At 47.9% G+C, this 12786-nt stretch overlaps 1 protein-coding gene across 1 annotated transcript in view; it reads left to right on the forward strand.

The window, feature by feature from the left end:
- The window catches only part of SYN3 (synapsin III), a 447314-nt gene that overhangs the window by 362240 nt on the left and 72288 nt on the right, over positions 1 to 12786 (forward strand). The window contains exon 7 of the mRNA XM_027595572.2: positions 11513 to 11575. Within this exon, the coding sequence (XP_027451373.1) occupies positions 11513 to 11575 (63 nt within the window). The remainder of the gene's footprint in view (positions 1 to 11512; positions 11576 to 12786) is intronic.

Consider the following 12786-nt stretch of genomic DNA (forward strand, 5'->3'; position numbering starts at 1 on the left):
TTTTTTCCTAGTGACTATGCTGGTTCAAATTATCCCGAGAATTTCTGGCTGGGATCCAGCTATAGGTAGCACGTACTCAACATACAAACCCAAATCTTCACAATCACTTGAATTGCTGGTGTATCTCTTCCCATTTACAAAAAAAAAAAAGCAGCCAAGACCAGAGAGGCTAGGAGACTTGCCCATGGGTGCGCCCGTAGGAAGGGACCCCACCAGTATTTAAACTCGAGTCTGCCCAGCTTCGAAGCCTGCATTTGCTCTTCTTCCTCATGCTGTGGCATCCCATGAATCAGCTTCCCCGACCCCGAGAAAATGGTATCTCCCTTTGCTCCTAGCCCCAAGTAAGCTGTGCTCGTTCTATACAACACCAACAGGTGTACCTTTAACCAAAACTTCAGATTTGTCTTTAACCTTAAGACATTACAGTGTGAGCATAAACTGGAAACAAAGAAATGCAGACACCGAAGTGGTGCGATTATCCTTTAGCTATCTTCTGAAGTCACTAAGAGAAGGACCGATGTCAGGGCTCATCAGACTTGTCACAGGGGCTTTCCCCACGTGGAAAGGGAACTCAACAGCCTGTGAGTAAAAGAAATTGACATGGAAAACGCAGGCGGCTGGAAATGCCGTGGCGGCGCGTGTCCACGGGATTCAGAGTGGTCGTAGACGCTTCGAGTCATTCAGATGGTCCCAGAGCCACAGTTCCAGGGGAGATGTTGTCTGCACCGTGAGCAGCACCCAGAAGAATCCTCGTGGGAGACAGACTGGCAGCCTGAGCCTGTTCGGTGCCATAAACCTCACGGTGAGAACAAGGAAAGCGTATCTGCGGACAAATATTGTCATCCTATCGCTTTGTTTATTTTTGACTATCCCGTTTCTCAGGGAAACAGGAAATGTAAGAGAAAGGAATGTTTGTATTTTGGTAGGGCAGGTTTAGTTTAATTTTTCTAAATATGCCACCAGTATTTTTCCAAGACACACTAAATGTGGGAGGAGGTGATGCAGAAGGTTCAGAGGTGGAATTCCAAGGGCAGAGAGCGTTAAGCTGGCTGGTGAAACCACGGACCTCACTCAGCAAACATTTCCTGGGCCCCTCCCTGGGTCTAGGGCAGTTTTGAGAATGAAGAAGGCAGGCGGGATCTCTATCTTGGGCACCTGGGTAGGTGGAGGGCCCGGTGACTGAGGTTAGGATACTGGAGGAGGAGAGAGCATTTTGGAGGGGTGATTTGTGTGAGGTTGCTTGGAAACGTTAAGTTGGAGGTGCCTGTGAGATTATCTCGGGGCTGGGTTTGGGAGGCAGGTTTATAATTCAGGAGAGGCCCCAAGGGTTCGATGATAAGCAACAACAGACACAGATCCACAGCTCCTTATAGGCTTACAGTCCAGTAGGGAGTTAGACATTTGTCCAGCAATCACACAGATAAATTAAAAATGGCAGAAGTGCTAGGAAGAAGACAGAGGTGAGCAGGCCATGACCTAAGCAGAGAGGTGAGAACCAGCTTTTTGAGGAAGCAACATTAGAGCTGAGATCTGAAGCATAGCTGGAGGAGTAGGGACAGGATTCCAGGCAATGAGAACAGCATGTGCAAAGGCCCTGTGGCTGGAGGGAGCAAAGCTAGTATCAGGGCCAGAAAGAAATCCAGTAAGGCTGGGACAGAGAGAGGCTGTTGGGGGAATGTGGGTGAGATGGGGGTGGGGAAGGAGGCAGGGACCAGGTCCCCCAGAGCCCTGTAAGCTGTTGTCTCAACCTGTTCTCGGTCATCGAGGTGGGAATTTATGGGTTTGTCACAGCAGTATAGAATTGGAAAGGACTGTCAAAGGTCATCTTATCCATTCTCTTCCCTCCAGACAGGAGTGTCTTTATGTGCAGTGCTTACATTCCAAGGAGATTCTGTTAGATACTGCATAACGAGGTTAAGGTTTATCATGTGGCTGTCAGGATATTTCTGTTCTCTTTTCTGAATGAGTCTTTTTTAAATGCCCAAAACAAACCCCGTTTCTGGGCTGCCCCATTTCTGTCAAAGGCTTCATCATGCTCCCTGCTCACCACCCGGGCCTCAGGCTTCCTTCCCCTCTTATCTCCCCCTCCTGTATCTGAGGACTGAATGAGTCCTGATGAACAGCCTTTAACGTCCCCCCTACCTGAGTCCCCAAGATCCCAGATGTGAAGGGAACGGGAGGTCGTGTGGATTGCTGCCCTACTACGTGCCGGCTCGGACATCTCCAAACTCAGCATAAGCCTCTTCATTGGCAGTGAGCATTTAGTGATTCACATCTATTATAATGTTGCTTCTTCAAGGATGTTCCTGTTTGGCCGATGAGGAAACTGAGTCACAGAGTGGCCAGTGACTTGCCCAAGGGCTCATAACCACAAGTTCTGGAACTAGATGTGAACTCTGGGGGGTCCCTCTGGCTCCACAGCTCATGCTATTCCTGCCGTGCCCTGAACTGCTTGGTTCTTACAGTAGCCGGCCTTGTCCTAATGAGTCGGCTGGCTCCACCCACCTACCCAATCAAATCAAATGAGTGGACCCCATTTCTGGGCACAAGGGAAGCACTTGATGGTGCATAGAATGATCATCCAGAAGCAGCACCCTGTGGAAGCAGGGCAGTGGGCTCTGGCTAAATCCTAGGTCCCCCACTTTCTTACTGAGTGATCCTAGGCAGAAACTTCACTTGTGTTGGCCTTCGTTTTCCCCTTGTTTGTAAAATGCGGGTAAAAATCGGAGCTATCTCATACAAGTGTCAAGAGATTTAAATGAGTTGATATATGTAAAGTGCTTAGCACCATGCCGCTACACTGTAAGTGCTCCAGAAATGGGAGCTGTTGTTACCACAGCCTCCAGAAGTCCTCCTAAACCTGGTTTGTATATGTCTGGCCTCTGCACACAAACCCTGAATGGCTGCCCAGTGCGCGCAGAATGCATCCCGAACTCCTACCTCTAGTGCAACCGTCCCCCACACTTGCCACTCCCCATATTCCCACCCTAGTTCCCACTGCCTCCCCAGCAAGCATCTGCTCAAACCAACTTTATCAACAACTTGTCCCCAAATTCTTTCTGATTCTGCCTGTTAGCACGTGATCTCTCTCCCTACCCTGGGAGGCTTTCTCTAACACCCATCCGACAATATACGACATACACAGCATCTACTATATCCAGTCCTTGTGTGGAGCCAGGAGATACAGTGGTAAACAAACCATAAGAGACTCTTAACTCTAGGGAACAAACTGAGGGTTGCTGGAGGGGAGGTAAGGGGGGGGTGGGGTAACTGGGTGATGGGCATTAAGGAGGGCACGGGATGTATTGAGCACGGAGTGTTATATGTAACTGATAAATCACAAAATCCTACCTCTGAAACTAATAATAAATAAACAAACAAGCTAATCACCTTGTTTTGTTGAGAGCTCCTACAGGGGAGTGGAGAGATGGACACAGAGGAAATGAATGTAGAATTACAGTTGGTGCCTAGCACTATGAAGGGAAAGTTCAGAGTGTGATAGAGAAGACAATAGGAAGCAGCTACTTAGACCTGTGGCCAGGGGAGCACTCTCTGGGGACAGAGCATTTCAACAGAGACGCCAAGTATGGGAAGGGTTTGTTTGGCCTTGTCTCAATCTTATGTGTGCCCTACACAGCACAAAACACAGTGCAAGCCGCATGGTTCTCACTCAACTAGTGCCCACTGAATTGATTTGAATTAATATTATATTATTGATCATTAGGCAGAGTCTTTCAGAGAACGAGATCAGCATGTGCAAAGGCCCTGTGGCCGGAGGGAGTGTGGCCCATTCAGTAAAGAACTGGAAGTCCTGCCAGTTGGTGCATAACTGGTAGGCAGAGGTTGGGGTGAGTAGGAGGCAGACACACAAGACAAAACAGAAGTAAGCAAGCGCTAGATCAGGCGGAGGCTCACAGGCGTGGAACGGAGGCCCAGCTCCTCACCGAAATCTTCCCAGACTTCTTTCGTCCTCAATTTCTTTCCTCCTGCAGACTATTCCTGGCCTTGTTTTCTCCATACTTAGCCAGGACCAGACACTGAAGACATTTAAAGCTCCAGAGACTCATGAATGCAGAGGGAATTGCCTCCTTCTGGGGGAAGCCGCAGTGGGCCCCTCCAAGCCCAGCTCTCCAACTCCATGGCTTGGAGAGGAGATTCCTACAGCGCTGATCCAGGCTCGGGCTACTCTGACTCCAATCTTCCTTTCCCCGCCCCCCCCCCCCGCCCCCACCCGCCCCAGGAGACCAGCCAGCAGGAGCCCTGGGCCATTTTGGGTTATTTTGGCTTCTTGGGAGACTTTTGAATAGGGCCCTTATCAGGGTGGGGATCTCTGGTTTTAAAAATTGATCTGCCCCTTCTAACAGGATGTCAGGCCTCTCACGCAATCGGGCAGTGCTGAACTCTGGGGCCCCCGGGGCATGTGAGCAGAGACAAGGAGCCTGCCAGAGGCTGGTGGGCCTCCCATCCCCAAGGGGACTAAATAAAGCTATTGTTGGGAAGAGAAGAGAGAAAATAGCCGACAAGATATTTTTTGTCCTCCGTGACCTATCTGTGTTAGGGGAGGGGCTGGCCTGTTGCAAATGAGTGGAAATAGGAATGGCCTCTGGAACCCATTTGAACAGCTCGGGAAGGGAAAGAGCCTGAAAGGGGAGAGAAGCTCCACCATTCCTCACCTGTCTGACCTTGGGCAAATGACTTGCCTGTGATCTCTTATCTGTCTCATGGGGAAGGGAAGATGCTGCCGTATGTAGAGTGTCTGGTAACATTCCTGGCTGTTACCAGACACTCCATAAATGCAGTTGTCATTAGCCTGGGAGATTGTATAGTGGGTTGCACCCACTTTCATTACCTGAGCTCTTAGAAACCACTTGAGAAACCTACCAGAATGTCTCCAAATTCTGCCACTTCTCCCCTTGAAAAGTTCTTGGCCTGGCCTCTAGGAATTAAGACACTTGTTTGTAAGGACACCTGTACAAAGATATTTGGTGGTCTTGCTTGTAGTAGCAGAGAAAGAGAGACAGAGGGACAGTGTTACACAAATGTCTATTAATAGGGAACCAGCCGAAGAATTGTGGCATCCGTGTCTTGTGGAATATTGTGAAGCTTTAAAAACCGTTGGATTAGGGGTGTACTTACTGACTTGGGAGAGGAAGTTGTGCGTGGCATGCTATTCAATGAGAAGAGCCATTTTAGAAAAAACAAACATCAGCCTCAACCATATATGTGTATACACGTTTGCAAAGATTGAGCATGAAAAGCAACGGGCAGGACGCACCAGACAGGTGAGATCAGTTACCTGGGCTGGGGACTGGGGGAGGGATATAAGAAAAATAAAAAAGACCATGGCAAAACGGGGGGGAAAGCTTAGGGTATAATATTAAATGAGAAGACAGATATAAAATTCTACCTCTAAGATTATTGCGGAATATCCCATTTTTTGATGAGATGTATAAATGGGGATTATAAAGTAATATGGACCAATACAAACACTGATTTGATTAGATGATGAGGTGGTGGAGATTCCTCGTCTTGAATTTCTATGGTCATTTGAAGACTATTATTTCAGGTTTTTTTAAAGCATCACTTTAAAAACAGAGAGAGAAGAAAAACTCTTGGGAGTGCCCCCACTTTCTCCACCATCCCCAGCCCAGCCCAGGCCCAACCAGTGGCCCTTGGCATTGGTTGTAATCACTTCGAAATTGGTCTGTGGCCTGTCAGGGTCTGTGGATACAATTCATCCTGCCTACAGCGGCAGGTCACTCTCCCTTTCCAGATCTGAACTAATTCCCCACTGCCCATCCAAGCGACCCAGACTCTTGCCTCCAGCTTTGAAAGCCCCCAACAACCTGGCCCCAGATTGCCTCTTTCTTCTCTCCAACGCCAGCCTAGAGTCTTACCAGCCAGTTCTAAAAAGAACGCTGTTCTAAGGGCACCTGGGTGGCTCAGTTGGTGACGCTTCCTACTTTTTTGGTATCAGCTCAGGTCCTGATCTCACAGTTGTGAGTTCAGGCCCTGCATTGGGCTCCACGCTGGGCATGAAGCCTACTAAAAAAAAAAAAAAAAAAAAAAAAAAGAATGCTGTTCTCAACCAAAGAAATGGCAAAGAAAATTTTCCCTTAGTATCTGGAAAATGCATTGCTTTAAACAATGTTTCAAAATACTTTCTTTGAAATTCTCATCCTATAAATTCTCAAATTTTTCTACATTGAGTTTCTGTGTCCTATAAATCTAAATACAATGTCTCATTCCACTATTTCTGACAAGGAGTATATTCCTCCAAGTTTAGTTACGAATGTTGGCAAAGGGCATTCAGTTCAAATATATAATTCTATGCGGCAGTCATATCCACAATGACTTTATGGCAGATAAACTCATATTAAGTATCATAAAATAAATCCTCCCTTCCAGTGGGTCTTTGTTGCTTAGAGCTCATGAAAAATCTAGACATATGCCATGGGAAGACCAAAGTATTCTGCACCGTTCACTCCTTGAGGAATGGTGACCCATCCACAGCCTACTCCTCCTTCAGAATCCTCGTCAGAGCCTGCCTTTCTTACGGAGACTTGCTCCTGACTCCACCCACCCACCCCCCAGACTTGCTGCCATGCCACCTTTTTTTGCTCTTACACTGCACTGCCCACCTCTCTAAAACAAGAAATCTTGGCTCCATCTTCTGTGTCCTGCACAGCATCAAACACAGTGCATAAAACACTCACTCACTCAGTGAATTAATTTGATTTGATATTATTTTATGGATCAGGTTATGATTAGAAGAAAGAATTTTTTTAAATTTAATTTATTTATTACTTGAGAGAGAGAATGAGAGATTTATTACTTGAGAGAGAGAATGAGAGAGAGAGAGAGCATGAGAGGGGGGAGGGTCAGAGGGAGCAGCAGACTCCCCACTGAGCAGGGCGCCCGATGTGGGACTCGATCGCAGGACTCCAGGATCATGGCCTGAGCCGAAGGCAGTCACTTAACCAACTGAGCCACCCAGGTGCCCTAGAAGAAAGAATTTATGGTACCCTAGATATGCAAGTGGTCCCCAGGGAAGTGTGCCTTAGTAGAGAGAGTGCTTGATGGAGAGTCAAAACTCATGGCCTTGACTTCTTTTTTTAAAGATTTTACTTATTTATTTATTTTAGAGATGGGGGAGGGGCAGAGGGAGAGAGACTCTCAAGCAGACTCCCCACCAAACACGGAGGCAGACACGGGGCTCTGTCTCAGGACCCTGAGATCATGACCTGAGCCAAAATCAGGAGTCGGATGCTTAACTGACTGAGTCGCCCAAGTGCCCCCAAAGCTCATGGCCTTGACTTCTCGTTCTGCTATTGTGGGGCATGAAAACAATCACTTTTTACTCTTTGAGCTTCAGTTTCTAGAAGGACACACACATGTATTATCTTACTGCTGCTCTAACAACCTAAGCTGTCACAAAGAACACCTCTGTATTATCTCACAGATCTGTAGATCAGAAGTCCAGGCTGGCCTGTCAAGGTGCTCTGCTTAGGGTCTCCTAAAGCTGAAATCGAAGTGCCAGCATGCTGCATTTTCCTCAGGAGCTCAAGATTCCCTTCCAAGCTCATTCCTGTTAGGGCAGGATTCAGTTCTTTGCAGCGAGGTACGCCTAGAGGCCCCGTTTCCTTGTCGGCTATCAGCCAGGGGCCACCTTCGGCTCTGGGAGGCTACCCACATTCCTTCTCAAGTAATCACCCCCATCTCAAAGCAGGAATAGTGTGCTGAGTCTCTCTCCTGCTTTGACTCTCTGCTTCTCTCTTCCGCCACCACCCTGAGAATGGTTCTCTGTTCTTAGGGGCTCATGTGATTTGATTAGATCCTCCCAAATATCTCCATATTTTAGGGTCACCTGTGCCATAACATAAAACTATCTTTGTATGACAATCTCATCACATTCGCAGCCCCAGAGATTAGAGTGGGACATCTTGGGGAGCATTCCTAGAAATTCTGCCTACCGCCACATGGCAACATGAGGGTTAGGCAAGATGATTGCTAAGTTCCTTCAGATTTCCTTTGTTGGACTTCATTTCAGCCTCTGCTATACTATCACATACTACCAAGCAGCAGCCTCTGCTCTCCTTCCTCCTTCATCCAGCTTTCCTTCACCTCTGTCCTCACTGCCACAAAACCAGCATTAGCTCCTTCCTCCCCTCAGTCTTACTTCACACTTTGAGTTTGAATCTCCCCTGGGTGCGAAGCAGTTTGACATTCCTTATTTCATTTCTTCTTCCCCCAGCCATCCATTGAGTTAGGCAATATCATTCCCATTTTGCAGATCCAAGAACTAAGTTTTGAAGAGGTTAAATATCCAGCCCCAGATTAGAGGGTAAGTTTAACTCCAACATCCACATTCTTTCCCCACATCTCCCGTCAGTGTGTGGGGAGATAATGAGGCCAGGAGACGTGGAGGGGAAGACAGAACACAGACATTCCCCCTCCACCCCACCCCCCACACGCCAGCTTAAAATGAGATGGAGATAAAGCCCCAGTAGTGACCTGGGCAGTTCTCGGACTGCTGGAGGTGCCCAGGGTCTGTGAGTGGATGGCCAGGTGTGACGACTCTGCTGGGGAACAAAAGCCACTTGGTGAAAATGTACCCATTCATTCCACTTCACATCCCTTGGATTGGCAAAATTTAAGTCTTTCAGCCTCAGGTGTCCGGAGCTCTTTCCCTGCTTGTGAGAGCGTAAGTCGGTACAACCACTTTGGAGAGCAAATTTGGCAATATCTGGCAAAACTGAGAAGAACGTTGCCCGGCCACGGCAATTCCACTCCTGTGCACGTGCCCCTGTGCACCTGCAGGGGAGATGAGTTCAAGATCTTCACTCCTATCATTTATCATTGGAAAAATAGAAATCACCCAAATGTGCATCAGCAGGAAGTGGGCAAATGGGAGTGTGTTCATATAATTGAATACTATACGGCTGTAAAAATGAATCCAAGCTGTATGGAGGAGCCCGCATGAAATCTCACAAATGTGCTAAAAAAGATCGTCAAGAATAGATTCTTTTGATACCACTCACATAAAGTTTTAAAATGTGGAGTGCATAGTTTGAGAATCATATGTAATAGTTAAAATATGAATAAATGTGAGGCAATAATAAACCCAGAATTCATATCATGATGATTACCTCTGGGTAGGAGGGAAGGGAGTGTGGTAATAAAGTGTTATCAGGGACTTCGTCTATGGGGGTAGTGGTTTATTTCTTAAGTGGGATGCTGTCCATGATAATGCTCTTTTGGTATTTTTTCATATGTGAAATTTTTTGTAATAACTATTAAACAGACAAGTAATCGCCACCAGGAAGATGCTTACCACAGAATAGTAAGTGGAAAGAGCAGGAAGCAAAAGTGGATATTCAGTGTACTCCCAATGTAGAACAAATGAAAAGAAACAATCGTACATTTAAGAAAAAAAAAAAAGACCAGCAGATAATACACCAAAACTGTTAAAAATCTGAGAGTGATCTTTATTGTCTTCTGTATAATAACAACATAGCACTTTATTACATTTTCCAAACTTTTTATATAGTGAGTACATATTACTTTTGAAATCAAATATTGCCCTTTTTTTTAAAAGATGCATGTGTTCTCTCTAGGCACCAAGATGTGATAAATTTTAGCCTCGGGGCGCCTGGGTGGCTCAGTCCGTTGAGCATCTGACTCTTGGTTTTGGCTCTGGTCATGATCTCGTGGGTCATGGGATCGAGCCCCATGTCAGGCTCTGCACTCAGCCCAGTGTCTGCTCAAAGATTCTCTCCCTCTGCCCCTCCCCCAACTTGTGCGCTCGTGCTCTCCCTGTCTCTCTCAGATAAATAAATCTTTAAAAAAATTTTTTTAGCGGGCGCCTGGGTGGCTCAGTTGGTTAAGCGACTGCCTTCGGCTCAGGTCATGATCCTGGAGTCCCGGGATCGAGTCCCACATCGGGCTCCCTGCTCAGCGGGGAGTCTGCTTCTCCCTCTGACCCTCTTCCCTCTCATGCTCTCTTGCTACCATTCTCTCTCTCAAATGAATAAATAAAATCTTTAAAAAAAAATTTTTTTTTAGCCTGAATGAGGGGGACATTTTTTTTATTCCGCATCTACTGCAGGAATCCCTGAGCTAGATCTTAGGGGAAACTTTTTCAGGCTTAGAGTCTGACAGGCCCACGTTCAAGTCCCAATTCCACCCCTTCCCAGCACCTGCCTTGAGTATCAGTGTTCCTGTCTGTGAAATGGTGATGACAAACCTTCCCTGCTTGCCTCATGGAGCCACTGAGTGGGTAAACAATGAGATGAGGCCCATCAAATGGCTCCGTGACCCACTGCAGAGCCTTCTAAAGCACAGCAGCGCCTCCATGTCAGACTAGACTCTGGGCACCAAGAGAGAAGAGCCGGGTTCTTCCTCTTAAAAGGCAGCCAGAGGGTCAGGACAGATAGCACTGTCAGGAGACAATCCAGGACCAAGTGACGAGGACCAGGACAGACAGCACGGAGAGTAGGACATGGCCAGGCTGATCCAAGTAGGGGGACTGATGTCACTAAATAACCAGAAGGGATAACCTTTATCCTCAAGCACCTCCAAAAAGACTTGCAGACACCAAGCAAACACATCTCAAACAACATATGAACAGAATGAGGGAGGAAATGCATAGCCTAGGTTTGGACCTGGTGCCCTTACTTCCTAGCTGAGTGACCATGCGCATGAGTAAGCACCTAATCTTTTGAGCTCTCTCTCCTCTTCCATCATAAGGAGAAGCATGCATGCCTCCTAGGTCTTGCTAAGAGGAATGGTTGAATGAAGCACAGACTCCATCACCAGACATTTTCTCTGGGTCAGGCAGTGTTCTGGGAGCTGAGGATGCTACAGGGAACCAGCGAGACAAGTAGCATGGCTCTCGAAGGGAGATGATACCGGGCAGTCGCTCGGAACAGTGCCCAACACAGTGCAGCCGATGCGTGTTTGTGCCCGTGGTGGCATGACCACTATTATTAAGAAACCTCATAGGGTGGCCTGGAGAGGGCTTGGGGGAGGGGATAACGTAAGGCAGAACCATAATGGGAATCATGAAGCTGCCGTTCATTGGGTACTCAGAACGTAAAGACTTCACATATAATAATTTGTTTGATCCTCACAGCAACCCTATGGGATGGATACTCATCACCCCCATGTTACAGATGAGCAAACTGAGCCACAGATCCATGTAGAACTTGCCTGAGGTTGCACAAGTGGTGAAGCCGGGATCCAAAACCAGTCGCTTTGCTCCTCCCTGCCGTCTCTCGGTGGGTGCCCCAAGCAGGCTGCTTTTAAGAGCTCAGGGCTTATTTTGGAAGCCCAGATCGTTGGCATTTTGGGTGTTCGAGCTGCAGCAGGATGACCATCTGTCAAAGCGTTCTTGTGGGGATTCCGGGTAATATCAGATGACTGAATCTTTCTACAGAACAGGTGGTGCCCCGAGTCTGTCGGTGGCACTGCTCTGGGATGCTAACGAGTGATTTCCTCTTGTCTCTTACAGCTCACAGCGCCACACTTCCCCATGGTGGTCAAGCTGGGACATGCCCACGCTGGAATGGGAAAGGTATGAGAAGCAGCTCTTATACTTGCCTTCATACCCACACAGCCTCCCCAGACTACCTGTTCCCCTCTCTCTCTGTGCCCTGCCAGCCCCACCTTGGCTCAGGATGCACCCTGTCCTCCCCCACCCCTCCTCTGAGCTCCTGTAGCATGGAGCATCTCTCCAGCTCAGTCTGTACCCAATGAACCCTGCCCGGAGTTGCTAGCTCATTGTTTCCTCTGATTGTGGATTCGGAGCAATGAACGTAAAGCATTTTATAGATGCTGATTCTTTTGTTCCTAATCCTCATTTCCACGGCTGCTCTCTAAGTTCCTGTCTTATCCATCTCCCTGCCACGTGCAGGGCCAGGACCTAGAAGGAGGCGAATACATATGGCTCCGTGGAGACACCCCTGGAGTCAGTTAGCTTCTGCAAGAGTAAATCATATGTTTTTCACAGTCACAGCTGACATATTTGTCATAATTGGTCAGATCGTTTCGGTCGCAAGTGTAGAATCGCAACTCAAATCAGGAAGCAAAAGAGAATCCGTTGGTTCGAGCTACCAGGAAGTCTGGGAGAGTTCTTGGAAGGTCTGGGCAGAGCTGGATCCAGGAGCCCAAGCAAAGCCATCAGACCTCAGTCTCCTGTATTTCTTGACCCTGTTTATCTCTGCCTAGTGTTTTCTTTGGATAGTCAAGATGGCTGTGGGTGGCCCACCCTGGTCCCCAAGCTCACTGCCACAGAGGAAGAAAGCCCATGTCTCTTTCCAGCATCTCTATGTAAATCCCATGGAGGGACGCGGGTCAGCCTTGCGTAGGTTCCTGGGCCTACCCCCTAACCAGCGCATGTGGAGATGGATGCAGCCCCAGTTGAACTGTGTGGATCAGGGTGCCCACAGGAAAGGGAGATTTACTCCTAAATAAGAGGGGTGGGAATGTGGGGAAGCGTGGGGGCCACCACAGGCCACCTCTCAAGTCTCTGGCTCAAATAAATAGAAACCTTGACCTGAGTAGGCCCAGCCCAGCCCAGCCATAAATAATCCTGCACCTGGCGCCTTTATTCTTCCCCACCCTATTATGCCTTCTGTGTCATCTCTTCCCACCTAAACTCCGTCCCCTTCAGGCAGCAAAGGGTGGAAAGGGCCAGATTGGTCAGGGCACGACCCACAGCTCTGACATTCGTGTGAACTTGAACATGTTGCCACCTGACCTCTCTTGGCCTTTTCTGTCGAGTGG

Source organism: Zalophus californianus, chromosome 9 (genome assembly GCF_009762305.2).
Source record: "Zalophus californianus isolate mZalCal1 chromosome 9, mZalCal1.pri.v2, whole genome shotgun sequence".
Lineage (NCBI taxonomy): Eukaryota > Metazoa > Chordata > Mammalia > Carnivora > Otariidae > Zalophus > Zalophus californianus.